This window comes from Callorhinchus milii, unplaced genomic scaffold, assembly GCF_018977255.1.
Source record: "Callorhinchus milii isolate IMCB2004 unplaced genomic scaffold, IMCB_Cmil_1.0 Scaffold5, whole genome shotgun sequence".
In the NCBI taxonomy this organism is placed as follows: domain Eukaryota; kingdom Metazoa; phylum Chordata; class Chondrichthyes; order Chimaeriformes; family Callorhinchidae; genus Callorhinchus; species Callorhinchus milii.
Window position 1 is genome coordinate 3,449,993 of NW_024704746.1, and position 18,609 is coordinate 3,468,601.

At 45.0% G+C, this 18,609-nt stretch overlaps 1 protein-coding gene across 2 annotated transcripts in view; it reads left to right on the plus strand.

Annotated features, from left to right (window-relative positions):
- The first annotated feature begins 2,435 nt into the window (after positions 1 to 2,435).
- The window catches only part of slc35d1a (solute carrier family 35 member D1a), a 42,607-nt gene continuing 26,433 nt past the window's right edge, over positions 2,436 to 18,609 (plus strand). For both annotated transcript variants that reach the window (XM_042334816.1, XM_007910044.2), the window contains exons 1-8: positions 2,436 to 2,667; positions 5,369 to 5,402; positions 5,504 to 5,590; positions 8,690 to 8,757; positions 8,865 to 8,936; positions 11,027 to 11,095; positions 14,340 to 14,442; positions 16,992 to 17,084. In XM_042334816.1, the coding sequence (XP_042190750.1) occupies positions 2,447 to 2,667; positions 5,369 to 5,402; positions 5,504 to 5,590; positions 8,690 to 8,757; positions 8,865 to 8,936; positions 11,027 to 11,095; positions 14,340 to 14,442; positions 16,992 to 17,084 (747 nt within the window). In that variant the 5' untranslated portion in view covers positions 2,436 to 2,446. The remainder of the gene's footprint in view (positions 2,668 to 5,368; positions 5,403 to 5,503; positions 5,591 to 8,689; positions 8,758 to 8,864; positions 8,937 to 11,026; positions 11,096 to 14,339; positions 14,443 to 16,991; positions 17,085 to 18,609) is intronic.

The window sequence follows — 18,609 nt, forward strand, 5'->3', positions numbered from 1 at the left end:
TGCACACACAGTCACCATGCTCTCCATACAGCACACACACATACAGTCCCTCCACTCTCCATACAGCACACAGTCATTACAATCTTCAGGAGTCCTGTAGCGCAGTGTTAGAGCACTCGCTTTGCCAGTGAGAGACCTGAGTTCAATTCCAGGCAGAGGGCGAAACCTTGGGCAAGTTTCCTTACTCCACACAGAGCCTAATAATAATCCCTCCAAAACCAAAAACAATAATAAATTGGTCATTTTCAATCTACGACTGTTTGTGGGACATTGCTGTGCGCAATTGGCTGCCGCGTTCGCCCACAAATATACAGTCAATTCACTTTAGTGTGTTCTGTGAAGCGCTTTGGGACGTCCTCCCGACGTGAAAAGCGCTATATCAAATGCAAGGATTATTATTATTATTATTATTATTACTCCACACGCCTGATAATAATCCCTCAAAAAAAACAATAATAAATTGGTAATTTCAATCCACGACTGTTTGTGGGACACTGCTGTGTGCAATTGGCTGCCGCATTTTGCCCACAAATACAGCGTCAATTCACTTTACAGTCTAAGCGCTTTGATACATTTAGAAGACGTGAAAGCGCTATAATGCAAGGATTATTATTATTTGATAAAGCGCCTTTAACATGTCTTTGAGACATCTCAAATTATGTCCTGTGAAGCGCTTTTGGATGTCTCAATTATGTAATAAGGCTAAATGAAAGGATTATTATTACATATATATGTATATACTAGCTGTACTCATTATGGCTTCGCTTGCAAACAAAGGATCCAATATGGAACGTAGATTTCAGTGATGATGAGCGCCATCTGTTTCGTAGTCTCTTCCTGGATCATAGTTGAGCGCAGCTAAATGGAGTGACCTCTTCTGCTGGGTGTCACTTTGCCATGTTCTTGCATGCCTTTGAGTCCATGGCCAAACTGTTGAGTGAGGGGGCAACTCATTTTGCCATGTTCTTGCAATCCTTTCAGCATTCAAGTCCAGCAGTGCTGTTGTTTTAGAGGGCAATTCATTTTGCCATGTTCTTACATGCCTTTCTGTGTCGAAGTTCAACCGTGCTGTTCTTTGTTCATTTAATCGGCCTTCTCTCTTTTATCTGGCATTTTTATTTGTCCCTGAAAGGCTTGACCTTCGCTTATTAGGCATCTTTATTCCTTAAGATTAAGAAAATGTGCGGGTGGGGGGCTCCTGGCTGGGAAGGCTCCTGGTTCGAGTCCATACATGGGTGATGAGCTTGTTAGATCATAGCCCATTAACAATCCCTGAAAAAATATATGGGCTTGACCCTACCCCTTGTAAGAATTTTCCGATGAGGTATAAATCGTGTCTCTACGTCAATTAATGCGTTATTGGTGGACAGATAAACACAGAGACAGACTTTCACCTTATATTAATAAATATCTGTGTCTGTCCTCCAAGAGCACAATAACCGATTGCCCTAGGACATGATTTATACCTCATCGAAAAATATGTCACGATCGTATTTTCCTATCGTTGATGACCTATATTAAAAAATACTTTAGTTAAGCCCCAAAATATGAGGTCGTATTATGTAACAAAATAGCGACAGAGGAAATCACATAACCTAGAGCGGCGATACAGCAAAACTAATATATTCTGCAACAAAGTAGCATCAGAAAATCACACACCCTTCTAGAGAAATGCATCTTATACTAACAAGGTTTGTCTGTGTGTCCGTCCGCCAATAACGTAATAACCGATTGACGTAGAGACATGATTTATACCTCAACGGAACGGTTTTGCATGAGGGAGTGCCATGGGCATATTCGTTAGGGGGATATATAATAATAATAATCCTTGCATTTGATATAGCGCTTTACACGTCGGGAGGACGTCCCAAAGCGCTTCACAGAACACACTGTAAAGTGAATTGACTGTACGTTTGTGGGCGAACGCGGCAGCCAATTGCGCACAGCAATGTCCCACAAACAGTCGCGGATTGAAAATGACCAATTTATTATTGTTTTTGGTTTTGGAGGGATTATTATTAGGCTCTGTGTGGAGTAAGGAAACTTGCCCAAGGTTTCGCCCTCTGCCTGGAATTGAGCTCAGATCTCTCGCTTGCAAAGCGAGTGCTCTAACCACTGAGCTACAGGACTCCACATATAGTGTAATAAAATAATAATAATCTGGAAAGTATAATCTCATATAAAGGATTCTAATATAAAATGCAGTACACTATAAAGTTACAATACAAAATGTGTGGCACGCGGGGCCGCAGGAGGTCCGGCTCGTTGTTTAGTGTAGGTTGTACGGAAAAAAAAGATACGTACGGAAAAATGACGCACCACGTACGGAAAAAAGAGAGGCGCGCAATTCGTACGGAGCCTACGTCGTGACGTCGGCGCAGTGCGTGCGTGCGTGAGCGCGTGCGTGCGTGCGTGGTGGGAGGGAGGGAGGGAGGAGGGCTACAAGATGGAGAAGTCGGAAGCGCGGCGACGTCACGATGCTGCGGTTAAATCGCCTGAGAAAGGCGGCGGCGCGGCGGCGGGAGGTGGTGGAGGAGGAGGAGATGCGGCCGGGGAGATGCCGGCCGGATCGGGCACGCTCTTCATCAGGCTGCTGGCGGCCGTCTTCTACGGGGTCAGCTCGTTTCTCATCGTGGTGGTGAACAAGAGCGTGCTGACGAGCTACAGGTCGGTGAGGGGAGGGGGCGAAGGTTACCCTGAGAGGCTGCGCGCGCTCGGGAGCCCTGGAGCGCGTGCGGCGGCGGCGGCGGCAACGGCAACGGCAGCTCCGAGCCCTGGAGCGCGTGCAGCAGCAGCAGCAACAGCAGCAGCTCCAGCCTTGCAAACCGAGAGAGAGAGAGTGCAATGCAATTGCAATGCAGCTGATGCTCTTATTCGTTTGCAAAACAACAACAAAAAAGAAAGAAGTCGGGGAGCACTCGAGCTTTTTTTGCTGTGTGATGAGCTCTGTTAAAGAGACCGAAAGGGGAGAGACCACCCCACGTCTCCCCCCCCGCGCCCCGTCTCGCAGCTCTTTTTATTTAATGCAAACGGACGAGAGAGCTGCACGTTTTCAGTGAGCGAGTGAGTGTGAGTGAGGTCCGTAAGCGGATTCAGCAGCAGCTGATGCTCTTTATTTTGCAAAGAAGGGGGGAGAGAGAGAGAGAGAGAGAGAGAGAAAGAGCCATCGGCTTATCTGCATGCAATGCCTGCGTGAGCCCTGATACAGAGAGAGACAGAGAGAGAGAAAGATTCACAGCAAAGAAGCTCTGATGCTCTTTAGTTTTGCAAAGAGTGGATGAGGCCGGACTTGCTTTGCATTCAGTGCAAACGTGCGCAGTCCTAGTTAGAGAGAGAGAGAGCAACGGAAATACGGTTTTAATCTTTATTCCAGAGAGAGAGAGAGAGAGAGAGATCTCCAGCGGTCCAGTTATTTCACTTCTCTTTTTTTTAATTTTTTTTGTTGCAAAAAAATAAGGGTAAAAGAGTAAAAGGCTTTGGCTGTGAGAGCTCCTCTGGATCGAGAGAGGGGATTTGCAGCAAAGCAGCTGACGATCTACCTCTATTTTGCAGAAAGATGGAGAGAGAGAGAGCTGCTGCTGCTCAATGCCAGTGTGTGAGCTCTCATAGTTGCAGAAACTCCACAGCAATGCAGCTTGTTGATGCTCTCTATAGTTCTTTTGCAGGAGAGACAGAGAGAGAGAGAGAGAGAGCACAGACTTGCTTGGCCACATTCAGTACCATTTCGCGCTGTCCCAATTCATTAATACTAATTATAATAATCCTTGCAATTTATGTTGCTCCTCATCACGTCTTCGAGATGTTTCGAAACGCTTCGTGGAATATACTGCAAAGCGAATTGAGTGAAATTGTCTCTGCGAAACGTTCGAGAGGGAAGAGGGGCTACTTCTCTATAATAATAATCCTTGCATTCGATATAGCGCTTTTCACGTCGGGAGGACGTCCCAAAGCGCTTCACAGAACACACTGTAAAGTGAATTGACTGTATATTTGTGGGCGAACGCGGCAGCCAATTGCGCACAGCAATGTCCCACAGACAGTCGTAGATTGAAAATGACCAATTTATTATTGTTTTTGGTTTTGGAGGATTATTATTAGGCTCTGTGTGGAGTAAGGAAACTTGCCCAAGGTTTCACCCTCTGCCTGGATTGAACTCAGGTCTCTCACTTGCAAAGCGAGTGCTCTAACCACTGAGCTACAGGACTCCACTATTCTCTATTCGCAAAGAGGAGAGAGAGCGAGCGCAGACTTGGCTGTACTCGGTGTCAGCGCGAGCATTCATGGTTAGAGTGAAAGAGATCCACAGCAAAGCATAGAATGAATGCTCTGCATTCTTTCGTAAAGAGGAGAGCACGGGCTTGTCTGCAAATGTATGCTGTTTTATAGAGCCTTTCCTTGGAGCGAAGCAAGTGTTCTTTATCCTCTTTGCAAACGTGGATATGAATAGAACCAAATCGGCCTTCAAAGACGTAATGTTTTTATGTTTGTAAATTTTAAAGAAAAATATTTGGTCTGGAAAGCGAGTCAGCAAATTGCCATCAAATCAAAATAAAGATTGGAGCTGGAAATTAAATCACAAATTCCTGATCTCCTTTTATGGTTTGCTTGTTAACTTGAAAGTCGAACCAATCCCATTGTTTCTAGCGTTACTCTGTATTAATCGGGGCTCAATCGTAGCTGCTTAGCTGAAAAACGAATTTGAAATGGTCAAGGAAATTCCTCTTTTTTTAAATAATGAACTGTTCTGGGAAGTAAAGTCCTGTAGCGTAGAGGTTAGCACACTCGAGAGGACCTGCCTTCAATTCCCAGACAAGGCAAAACTTTAGGCAAAGTTTCCTTACTTCACACGCAATTGGTGGACCGCTTTTCTGGGAGTAATACTCCCTTGAAAAAAATATGTATATTTTTTAAAAATTCTTCACTGAATCCATGACTATTTGTGGGACACTGCCGTGCAGCCGCGTTTCGCCCACAAAATATACAGTGAATTCACTTTACAGTATATTCTGTGATGCGCTTTGCGACGTCTCAAAGACATGATAAGACGCTATACAAATGCAAGGATTATTATTCCAAGTGTTTTTTAAGGAATTTTTTGGGGTTACAAAATAAAATATCGATACAAAATAACATACACGTTTGGTCAAATAGCTATATGATTTATTTTTAGCTATGATTTTGGCAACTGTTAAAATTCATTTAATTTATTCACACGCATGTTTGCTCAGTGTGATATTTGACAGTTTGATTTCAGACAGTTTCTAGTCTAGACTTGTAGGCCACGTCAATTTATGGGAATTGTAAAGTCTTTTTAGCCCCAAAGGTTGCATTCATTCTCTTTTTACTTTTTTTTTTTGCCTCTTTACAGATTTCCTTCATCAATATGCGTGGGCCTGGGTCAGGTACAGTTGGTATTTGCTTGCTCATTAGTACTGTAAATAGCGTCAGTTTATCAGATTGCAAGAATGTGCTCCAAACTCTGAAACGCTCTTGCTTTTTGCAGATGTTGGCAACTGTGGTTCTGCTGTGGGTGGGAAAGGCATGCAAGGTGGTGCAGTTTCCTGACCTTGACTCTTCTATACCTCGAAAGGTGAGTTGGCCTGTGTTTCTTTGAGTGCATTCAAATGATCCACGTTTGCAGTCGAACCAGTCCTGCAGGATGCAGTGTGAAGGTTGCCTTTGCGAGGAAAATAAATCCATTTTGTTACAGAAAAATTTATGGTCAGCGAAGAAAAGGTTTGTGAATGCTTTGCCGTCTGTTTGAATCTTATGTATGCTTGTTCACAAAAACCCTTTAATTTTATTGGATACTCTTTTCATACTGGTTTCTGCATGTTGGACATTTGACCGTCGCGCCCCACTATTGGCAGTCAGACCTTCAGCCTCTCTGCCCCACCCTTTGGAACTCCATCCCTCAGCCCCTTCACCTCGGCCCCTCTCTCGGCTCTTTCAAGGCACGACTCAGGGTCCTCCTCTTCGACCACGCCTTTGGTCACCCTCTATCCCCACCCTCCCTGCCCTCCAACCCTCCTGATCCCAACCTCTTGCTTGGGTCCAAATCCCGGACTGGCCAGCACCTTGGGCTGTCCTCCTGACGTGAAAGGCGCTGTGTAAATATAATTTGTTGTTGTTGCTCAGCTGACCCCCCAAAGTTTGATACAACAGAATGATTTTTTTGGGGCAATATTATTGATTACTTGGCGCAGACTGCCTGGGGCATTTAGTTAGAAAACACCATCCATTTCATTTCTAATTGATTTTATTTTGGAAAGCGTCTTATTTTGCCTGAATGTTGCTGTGCCTGACATAAGTTCTTGTGATGTTGTTTGGTGGCTGCATGTATACCTCTAACCTCGATACCCCAAGCTCAGTTGCCCAGCCAGCATTGTTGAGCGCTTTGAGATGTCCTCACAATGTGAGAGGCTCTATATGAATGTATATTGTATACCTAGTATACAAATAATTTTGTATTGTAAAATGTCTGGTACTTTATTGAACTATGATTTTATATGGAAATCTGAAGTTAACACCTGATTAGCATTAGAAAACAAATAGCATTATTTCCCAGAACTGGCCTAAGACTGAATCATTTATTGATTCAGTATTGTATTTATGGCTTTGCATATGTCCTTCGATCACGCCTATGGTTACCTCCCCACACTGTTGTTCCATGTTCAACTCCGTCTTTGTACGATGGATTTGGACGGTTTCTCCTCTACCTCCCGCACCGTCTTGTGCGGCGTTCCTCAGGGCTCTGTCCTTGGTCCCCTCCTCTTCAACAACTGTATGCTCCCTCTTGGTGACATCATGTGGTCAACTTCTACATGTATGCTCAACTGTACCGCTCTGCCTCCACTGTTGACTTCAGGACCACTGCTGCCCTGACAGAATGTCTTTCAGACATCAAGTCCTGGATGAGAGATAACTTTCTTCAGTTGAACATCAACAAGACCGAGGCTCTCCTGCTTGGCTCCCGTCAGCGTCACCTCACCTCAGGCGCTGACAGCATCACCATCCATGGTTGCACACTCCACCTCACTGAGCCAGTCCGGAACCTTGGGGTCTTCTTTCTACCCCACATTCGTGACATGACCCGCTCTGCCTTCCCCCTCCTCTGCAACCGGTTCCGCCACTCTCTCACACCACAGGCTTCCGGAGCCCACATACACATATTCATAACATCGAGGCTTGACTATGCAAGCTCCTTGTTTGTCGGCCTTCCCAACTCCTCCCTCCACAGGCTGCAGACCATCCAAAACTCTGCAGCCCATGTCCTGTCCTCTCCCGCACTAGGTCCGTGACCCTATCACCCCGATCCTCGCCTGACTCCATTGGCTTCCCATCACTCAGAGCATACAGTTCAAGGTCCTGGTCCTCACCTTCAAAGCTCCCCCTACCTCTGTGACCTCCTAACACCCTGTCATCCTGCCCGCTCAGTGGGCTCTGGCCTGCTTCATGTCCCTTGCCTTGCTTGCCCCACTATTGGTGGGAGGGCCTTCTGCCACTCTGCACCCACCCTCTGGAACTCCATCCCGCAGTCCCTCTGCCTCACCCCCTCCCTTAACCTATTTCAAGACCCATCTGAAGACCCTCTTCTTCAACTGCTTCCCCCCTTGCCCTCCAACCTCCCCAATCCCGAGCCCCAGCTTAGGTCTGAAACGCTGACGGTCCAGCACCTTGGGTCCTGATGTGAAAGTCGCTATACAAATGTAATGTTGTTGTTTGTAAAGATTTCCCTGTTGTTATCCTACTAGATGGGCTCTATATAATAATAATAATAATCCTTGCATTTGATATAGCGCTTTTCACGTCGGGAGAACGTCCCAAAGCGCTTCACAGAACATACTGTAAAGTGAATTGACTGTATATTTGTGGGCGAACGCGGCAGCCAATTGCGCACAGCAATGTCCCACAAACAGTCGTAGATTGAAAATGACCAATTTATTATTGTTTTTGGTTTTGGAGGGATTATTATTAGGCTCTGTGTGGAGTAAGGAAACTTGCCCAAGGTTTCGCCCTCTGCCGGGAATTGAACTCAGGTCTCTCACTTGCAAAGCGAGTGCTCTAACCACTGAGCTACAGGACTCCACGAACTTATATAAACATAAGTTGTTCTCCCCTCTATTTTGCCTTTTTGCTTGGTTTTTATAAAGCCTCAGACTTGGAGGGATTTGCTCGGTGAAAGCAATGTGACAGATATCCCCATATTCGCTTCGCTGCTCAGAATCAGAAAGTCAAATAGTATCTTGTGTGACTAGCTCCATATTGTACAAAAAAATGAAATTTGACATAAAGCGCTGTAACATTAAAGAATCTTCTAGGATGAGCATTCAATCACACGTGAGACCTGTGTGAATTTGCTTGCTAACCCTCGTGGCTAAACAGCCATCTGACTCCTCGCTGGGCTCACAGTGACGGTGCCAAGCATGAGTCATCGGTAGACAAGAGGGTTCTGTGTGTTTGTGCTATAATTATGATATAACGGCAACCCTGTTATATCAGCATGACGTGCCCTCAATGCTTTGAAGACTCCTGGGTTTAACTTGTGCTAGTATATATTTCTGCCAGTACCACCCTACCAGAACTCTTTCCCAAGAGCCTGGTTGGTTGGAGTCTGTGTCATTGTGCTATTGATGCTGTTTTTGGAGCATGTCATCAATAACGTTTTCCAATTATTTAATTCTTTCAGACATTTCCGTTACCTCTGTTGTACATCGGGAACCAACTCTCAGGACTGCTTGGCACAAAGAGGCTGAAGTATATTTTAAATTTTTTTTAAAACAAAATACATTGTGTTTTCCAGCCAAATATTGTCAGTAAATATTGGCCGACTTTCTGTAACTCTGCTTGCCTTCTCTATCCAGCCTCCCGATGTTTACAGTGCTGAGGAGGTTCTCCATTTTGTTTACAATGATAGCTGAAGGCTTATTGCTCAAGTAAGTACCACATTGATCTTTATTCTTCTGGTTCCTTTTTAAAAATACAGGATAGCCTTGTTTATGAGGGCAGTATTTTGGGATCTGTCAAATTACACTCCCTCCCCCCTCACGATGAGTTCCCCAAACAAATGGCCATCAGTCTTGTTCTGGGTCATCACATCGCTGGTAATGTTCTTTCCACTGCCAGTCCGTGCTGGTAGCCATTGTGTAGCACATGTCTCGTTCACAAGACAACTATCTCTTGCTCCAGTGAGGCAGGTTATAACTCGTTATCCTGGAATCTAATTTGCTTTCTCAGGATTAATTATGTTCTTCCAAGAATAGGACAAGTTGAATGATGCCTGAGGGTGTTGATTGAGCAGTCAAGTTGTCCCACAACAAAACGAGCAGAGAGCCTGGGCTACATCAACAGATCTGTTGAGCTAATATCCTCAAGGGTCATACTGAAGCCACAGTATTGTGGTCAGGCTGTACTTGCAGTATTGTATGCAGTTCTCCTTGCAACAACATAAGGTGGCCCTAGGCAGTGCGTACAGCTTTAATTGTGAGACATAAGGGCCACAGGCGTTGGAGATAGTGCAGAGAAGAACATTGTGACTGATATTCCCCAAGGCTTGGAGAGATGAGCTATGGGTATTTTTAAATGAGCAACTAGTCTAAAGTTCTCAAAATACTCTGTGAGAGTATTTAGTTTCAGCTGGATCAAATGTGGGGGTCAAATGGATGTAAATGGTAATATCCTTAGAATAGAGCAAAGAGGGGTCTGAAAGATCTTAGTTCAGAAGGACAATTAACATTCTTCAACTTTTACTTATTTCTAAATATAGGGTCTTGAAAAGGAAAAATTTGCAAGGATATGGGAAAGAAAGAGCGGGGGAGTGGGACTGATTGGGTAACATTTCCAAAGTGTCGGCGCAGGCAAGATGGACTGAATGGACACCTGTGTTGTAATATTCTATAAGTAGCTTTTTGCTATTTTAATAAATAAAGCTTGCATTTGATATAGCGCCTTATGTCTTTGAGATGTCTCGAAGCGCTTGGGGAACTTCATTGAGAAGGAAGGGAGGTGGGTGGGGTGAGCCTTGTGTCGTCCTCCCGACATGACAGGTGTGATACAAATAAGTTGTTACGGAGGCTTGATAACAAATGAAATGACAGCAGGGTAGCGTTTACAGTGGTAATTACAAAGCCGAGTCGTTAACTATTTACTATAATTTACTCAATCTAAGACGTGAGTTTTTTCTTTTACCTCCAGATATGCTTAGCAATCTTAGTCGGTTTTATCTTGGGTGGTTGCCTTGGTGGTTTGCTGGCAGCTAGCACTCTATCTGTCGCCTGTAGTTTAAGCATCTTTATAGTGTTTACACTGACCTTCAAGCTTCCATTGTTAAAATAAAGCAGATTACAAGGTGCTTTCGTGTGAATCTGTGTGACACTGCCTAATATTTGCTGATGGACATGGACTGAAGGCAGCATAGTTAATTCTAGGATCCTGTCCTTATTTACATGTGACCATTAGACTTACGAAACCAAGCCTTAGCCTATTTAAATCATAATGAGAGACCTGAGTTCAATTCCAGGCAGAGGGCGAAACCTTGGGCAAGTTTCCTTACTCCACACGGAGCCTAATAATAATCCCTCCAAAACAAAACAATAATAAATTGGTCATTTTCAATCTACGACTGTTTGTGGGACATTGCTGTGCGCAATTGGCTGCCCGTTCGCCCACAAATGTACAGTCAATACACTTTACAGTGTGTTCTGTGAAGCGCTTTGGGACGTCCTCCCGACGTAAAAAGCACTATATCAAATGCAAGGATTATTATTATTATAATTAAATAACAAATTCTCTCCAATAAAGTTTTAACAATCATTTTGATGAATTGATGTGGCTTAATTGGAGAGAATTTCTTATTCTATTTTTTAGTTGGCATGTATTTTTCAGCAGAGATGTGAGTAACAGTTGAATTTGCATTGTAAGTGGGAGCTAGTTTTAAAACTATTGCTTGGTTTATTTTCAAAGTCCTGACTAAATTCTTTTTTTTTTTTCCCCTTTCTTTCCCCATTTCCCCCCTTCTGGATTGCAGGAAAGTATTCTCACGGTCGGTTCAAATGACAGTATTTGCGATGATTCTGGGGGCATTTGTTGCTGCAAGGTATGTAGCTTTCCTCTGACTGCAAAAGATTTTGTTAATGCGAATTCTAGGTTATCCTTCCGCTCAGCTGACTCCGACCTGCTCCACGTCCACTGCCCAGCCCGCCCAACCATCAGCGGTCGGGGCTTCAGCCTCTCCGCCCCCACCCTTTGGAACTCCATCCCACAGTCCCTTTGCCTTACTCCCTCCCTTGCCTCCTTCAAGGCACATCTCAACCCCCCCAACCACGCCTTCGGTCAACCTCCCTGCCCTTCACCCCTCATGATCCCAACTCCTGCTCGGGTCTAAATCCCTGACTGCTCTAGCGCCTTGTGACATCCTTCCAACATAAAAGATGTGTAAATGTCATCTGTTGTTAATTTGAGGCTCATTCTCCCAGTAAGCTAGTGAGCAGCCACAATGAGGAAATTATCCTGGGGCCATTTCTTATTTCCTCATTGTGGCTGCTGACTAGCTTTGGCCTAAAGTCGAAGCTTCATGTCGACTGCTGTATAACTGTAAATTTATATTGTATTGTAACTGGTGATGGTAATTTGATGGCATTTTACAATGTGAGAACATTAACACAGTGCTTTCACTGCATCCTTAAAGCAAACAGCTGAGAAATGAAGCCATTTGGCTCATTTGCTGATACTCACACCCCCACAAGAGCTTTCCACTCTAATCCCATTCCCCTGCTAGTTCCCCAGACATTCGAGTTTTACCTGGGGAAAGTTCAGGAGGCTGGAAAATGTGAAACTGGCTTGCCAGAATGAGTTAGTACAAACCTAGAGGATAGCGAAGCCATTGAAGTCATTCACAAACGATATTCTCTCCATCTGTGACAAGGGCTCCCTCTGCCTCCTTGTCCTCCTGGACCTCTCTGCCGCGTTACCTCACAGTCGATCACGCCATCCTCCTCCACTGCCTTTCCTCCATCATCCACCTCAGTGGGACCGCACTCGCCTGGTTCGAGTTCTACCTCACAAACTGCCAGCAGTATATCTGCACAAACGGCTTCTCCTCCCGCTCTCACCCGTTCACCTGCGGGTGCCCCAAGGATCCATCCTTGGCCCCCTCCTCTTTCTGATCTACATGCTCCCTCTTGGGAATGTCATCCGCAGACATGGCGGACTTTTCCACATGTATACAGATGACACCCAACTCTACTTTTCCACCTCTCTGCGACCCCCAGTCCCCTGATGTTCTGTCAGCTGTCTGTCAGATCTCAGGGGGTGGATGAACACAAACTTCCTTCAGCTGAATGTTGACAAGACGGAAGCCATACTGTTCGTCTCTCGTCCGCATCTAAAATCTCATGTTTCTCACCTCCTCCACCTCTCTGACCTCCCCCTAAAACTCTCCGAACCCATACACAACCTAGGCATCAGGTTCGACCCCCAATTATCCTTCCTAAACATCCGGTCCCTCACCACCACCGCTTCCACCTCCGACGCATCGCCCGTCTCCGCCAATACCTCTCCCCAAAAGCCGCTGAAACTCTGGTCCATGTCTTTGTCACCTCTCGGCTGGACTACTCCAACGCCCTCCTCACCGGTCTCCCATTCACTACCATCCATAAAATCCAACTCATTCAGAACTCTGCCGCCCGCATTCTCACCAGCATGAAACTCCGCTCTCCGATTACTCCAGTCCTGGCCAGACTGCACTGGCTCCCTATCCCAGAGAGGATTGATTTCAAGATCCTCACCCTCGTATTCAAGTCCCTCCACTCCTCTGCACCCCCCCCCCCCCCCCCCCCCCGACCTCTCTGACCTCCTCACTCCTCAGCACAGTATCCATTGCCTTCGTTCCTCCAGGTCTGGCCTCCTCCTTGTTCCCCGAGTCCTCTGCTCCACCCTCAGCTGCCGTGCCTTCAGCCACTATGCCCCGAGGCTCTGAAACTGCCTTCCTCACTCCCTTCGTCTCGCTCCCCTCCCTTCCAATTTTCAGGTCTCTGCTGAAGACCTTTCTTTTCGACTGCACCTTTGGCCACCTTCCTCCCCCTCCCCCTGGCTCGATTCCGGGATCCGTTACTGTAAAGCGCTCTGAGATGCTGTCCGGCGTGGAGGGCGCTATATAAATCCAACTTGTTGTTGTTGAAGCTGCGGGCCAAACGTGGCGGCCAATTGTGCACAGCAGTGTCCCACAAACAGTCATGGATTAAAAGACAAAATTATTATTTTATATTAAGGGATTATTATCCCCGGAAATCGATCTGCCAATCAACTAATTACCGGGTTTCTACTTACTGCTCGGTAAAGAGAGGCACGTGGAGTAAAAAAACTTATCCAATGTTTGGCCCCGCCCCGGAATCGAACCCCCAGGTTCTCTTGCTTGTGAGACGAGCGTTTTAATAACTAAGATCCAGGACTCCACAATGTGGAGCTCCTTCAGAAGGCTAGAATGCCGTTTGATTTATTACAGAGCTGCTGCTGGTGTTAGTGTTGTAAATTTGAGGGGCAGTGAATTTCACAAGAGTAGCCTGCAGCTCCCTCGTACGATCTGCTCCAGCCTATCAGGTTTAACCCAGTGCTCTCCAGTGCACTTCTTCACTGAATGTGCTGGGAATACACAGCAGCTTCATCTGTTTTGAGCACGGCTCCTCATCAAACTAAACTGTTCATAAACCTTTTGTGGTTTTATTTCCTATGTAAAGGCCAAAGGCTTGTTCTTTGCTCGCTCACAATGCAGAATACAGTATATGTGTTGTGTTGCGTGCTTTCTCTCTCTCTCTCTCTCTCGCACACACACACACACACACACTACATTGAACATCATTCTGCATCACATTTCTCCACCTCGCATTTTTAAAATAAAATCTTGAATCGAGTGACATTAAATCTCGTTGTGGTTAATCTGGAGTCTGGATCAGTGGCTCTCTTAAGTGGATTCTTGTAGCGCAGTGGTTAGCGCACTCGCCTCACAAGCGAGAGGACCTGGGTTTGATTCCCGGCCGGGGTGAAATGTTAGGCAAGTTTCCTTACTCCACACACCTCTGTTTACCTAGCAGTAAGTAGGAACCCGGTTGTTAGCTGATTGGCGGATTACTTTTTATGGAGGTAATAATCCCTTCAAAAAATAACAGTTTGATCACTCAATCCACGACTATTTCTGGGACACTGCTGCTGCGTTTCGCCCACAAAATATAGTCAATTCACTTTACAGTATTTACTGCAAAGAGCGTTGAGATGTCTCAGACATCGATATCAAATGTAAGGATTATTCTTGTTAAGTGTGTAACATGCATGCACTTTCCTTACAGCTCCGACATGGCATTTGACTTGATTGGGTATGGCTACATTCTTGTCAATGACGTGCTGACTGCCGCAAATGGTGCTTATGTAAAGCAAAAGCTGGAGTCTAAAGTAAGTGAGGGTGTTTCCTTTATTGCCCAGTTAAACTACTAACTCACAACATTTTTTTTATTCTACAGAAAATTAAAATTTCCCCCTCTTCCCAAAACTTGGGATATTTACAGGTCTTAGAGGCCAAGCCAGTGTTCAGAGTAATTACCAGGATTAACTTTTATTACTTCAGCTGTTTTCTTGTTTTCAATACTTCAAATGTTCCCAAGGGGTGATGAATACTCTCCCATTGGGGGGGGTCTCAAAGATGATAAAACAGTAATAATAATCCTTGCATTTATCACTTCATTGAGACCGCTCAAAGCCCTTCACAGAGTATAGTGTGAAGTGGATTGACTTGTGTATTCAGTGGTTGAAATGTGGCAGCCAATTCCGCACAGCAATGTTTGATGGAAGTTTACTTCTAGTAAATGTTTGCTAGGTTGTTGGCTTTACTAATTGAGAGATTCAAAGACTCTGGGAACAGAGGAGGAAGTTATTCAACCTTGTGAGCCTGTTCCACTATCTTATCAGGTCATCACAGCTGTTTCAAACCCTTTCTCCTACCCTTTAACAACAACAACTTACATTTATGTAGTACCCCTCACATAGGGTAGCATCCTAGAACACTAATACAATTACTTCCCACGCACTTATCTCCCTTTCAAGCATCCCCATTCTGCTTCTATAACACTCTGCGACAGAGAGTTGCAAACTTTTACCACCTCTCTATGTATTATAAATCGGTTCCTGTAGTTCTTCACGTGCACAATCAGACATGTTATATAGATTTTTGTTAGAACATAATGTCTCAGGATACGATGTATAGTTTGGAACACAATACGTCAAGCAAATGCCAGGTTCCTGGTTGAAGGTGAACTTGGTCAGCTTTCGCCTAGCAAATTCTTCTGTTCTAATGAAACAAAAGTGTTTCTCCTGCCTGGTGTTCTGGCCAACAATCTCCCAGATAAAATTGGTCAGTTATTTCAATGCCTGTTTGTTGGACGTGCAGGGCACAAATTGGTTGCAGTGTTTGCATTCAAATACACAGTCACTAAACCTTACAGTCATTCCTGGGAAGTGTTTTGAGACATCGCAGAGATGTGATATGATGGTATATCAAGTCCAAGGATAATTGGTGTTGTTATAATTACTGGTGTCACAATGTCTTGTTTTTCTGGCGTTATCTCCAAGTGGTAAGAGTTTGAGTTAGTTCTGTAGCTTTTTTTTTGCACACTGGTGAATTTTTTCATCATTCTCAATCATTGTAGCCTTGCAGTCAAGGCCAGGATGCTGAGTTCCCAGCGGAACTCCAGTCAGGCTTCAGAACAAGGCTGACGTTCTTTTAGAGAGAGCGCATGCTGAGCTGTGACTGAAGGCACATTCATTCTTCTGTATAGGAGAGGCTGAATGTAGACTGCAAGCCATTCATCAACACAGTGAATTGGTTACCTTCTCACAGTGCTTGTTTTTTTTGGCCTCATTTATTATTTGCAGTATCAGCCCAGGCTTAATTCTGCTCAGAATCGGTTTCCAACATGACTAAACAACTGGCTGTAATCTGAAGTTGTTGGCTAGGATTTCTCTATTCACTGATGCGAACTCTCTCAACAAGTTGGTGGGGTTTGGAGAAGGGAAGTGAGATTAAAAAGCTCTATTGGGTGAAGCGTTTTGAGACGTGATAACATGTTATAATCGAAGATTATTATTATTACCTCTGTCATCTCGGAAGGTCGTTCCCATCTTTTGTATCAACTAAGATTGGTTTGGATGCAGTCTTGACTGGAGGATTAAGTATTAATAATAATCCTAGCATTTGATGTAACGCCTTATCACGTCGTTGAGACGTCTCAAAGCGCTTCACAGAATACACTAAAAGGTGAATTGACTGTATATTTTCTGGGTGAAACACAGCAGCCAGTTTTGCACAGCAGCGTCCCACAAACAGTTGTGGATTTTTAGAGTTAGGTTAAACTATCAGTGACTCACGTTTTATTTATTCAGCTTGGAGCTAGCCGGGCCTGGGGCAGCGATGTTCTGTGAGTCTGTCTGGTCACGCTGGCTATAATAGCATAATAGTAAGCCTCTCAGAAGTCAGGCCATTGGTGGAAGATAATAATAATCTTTGTATTTGATATCACATCTTTGGGACATCTCAAAACGCTCCACAGAATATATTGTAAAGTGGACTGACTGTATATTTTGTGGGCAAAACACTGTAAACTATCGCCGACAGTAGTGACCCACAAATAGTCGTGGATTGAGTGACCAAATCATTATTTCTTTAATTTTATTTTATTTTTGAAGGGATTATTACCCCCGGAAAAGCGATCCACCAATCGACTAACAATCAGATTCCCACTTACTGCTAGGTAAACGAGCGTGGAGTAAGGATACTTGCTTAAGGTTTTGCCCAGCCCTGGAATCGAACCCGGATCCTCTTGTCAAAGTGATAACCAATGCGTTTGAAAGTTGGGTGAAGCAAAAAAATGAAGAGCGTTTAATTTCATTTGGTAACAAGCCTCTGTTACATAACGCAGAGCAGTAATTTTTTTGTGTCTTCTCTCTAGGAGCTGGGTAAATATGGGCTGCTGTATTACAATGCTATCTTCATGATTCTTCCCACGATAGCCGTGGCATATTTCACAGGAGATCTGCACAGGGTAAGGAGATTCGAAATATTGGACAGTGTATTGTTAGTTTTGGTTCAGCATTCATAATAAGAATAATCCTTGCATCCAATATAGCACCTTATCACGACTTTGAGACGTCTCAAAGTGCTTCACAGAATATACTATAGAATGAATTGATTGTATATTTTGTGGGCGAAATGCTGCAGCCAATTACGCACAGCAGTGTCCCACAAACAGTCGTGGATTGAGTGACCAAATTAGTATTTTTTTTGAAGGGATTATTACCCCTAGGAAAGCGATTCGCCAGTCAACAAACCACCGGGTTCCTATTTACTGCTAGGTAAACAGGCGTTTGGAATAAGGAAACTTGCCCATTGTTTCCTTGCCTGGGAATCGAACCCAGGTCCTCTCGCTTGCGAGGCGAGTGCTCTAACCACTATACTAGTGGATCCTCATCCTCACCTACAAGGCCATTCACGGCCTTGCTCCCTCCTACCTCTCTGACCTACTATCCCCCTACTTACCTGCCCGTACCCTCCGTTCCTCTGGCTCCGGTCTGCTCACATCCCCCGCCCCAACCGCCCTACCATCAGTGGCCGGGCCTTCAGCCCCGAGGCTCCGGAACTCCATCCCACAGTGCCTTTGCCGCCTCCTCCCTTTCCTCCTTCAAGGCCGGTCTCAAGACCTTCCTCTCTCTCTCTCTTTGACCGTGCCTTCAGCTCCCCTCTCGACTCTACCCCCTCCTCGCTCGCTCCCTCCCTCCCTTCCCTCCCCTCACCCTGACCATTTCCCCCCTGCTCGGGTCCTGACCCAACTGTACAACGCGTTGGGATGTCCTCCCGACGTGAAAGGCGCTCTATAAATGGAATCTTGTTGTTGTACTACAGGAACCCAATGAATCAGTTCATGAACCAGTTCAGTGGGAAATGGCCAGCATTTCTAGTTGCTACAAGGCGTGCACAAACATGCTTTAATACCAGGCTCTCTTCACTTTTCTTTTCCTACTGGATTTGCTTTTGCTGGGTTGAGCTGCAATCGAGATTAAGAGCTGACACACACACATATGGCAGATTAATTGAATCAGTATTCTTTGCAGGGCGTGTGCTGAAACCTTAATGTGGAGTCCTGTAGCTCAGTGGTTAGAGCACTCGCTTTGCAAGTGAGAGACCTGAGTTCAATTCCAGGCAGAGGGCGAAACCTTGGGCAAGTTTCCTTACTCCACACAGAGCCTAATAATAATCCCTCCAAAACCCAAAACAATAATAAATTGGTCATTTTCAATCTACGAGTTTGTGGGACATTGCTGTGCGCAATTGGCTGCCGCGTTCGCCCACAAATATACAGTCAATTCACTTTACAGTGTGTTCTGTGAAGCGCTTTGGGACGTCCTCCTGACGTGAAAAGCGCTATATCAAATGCAAGGATTATTATTATTAATACCCAAATAATCCTAGAATGCCTATGTGATATAGACTAGTTTTTAACTGTATTGCTGTATCCCTCTCTATCTCTCTCCCACTCTCTATCTCCCCTCTCATACCCCACCCCCCTCTCC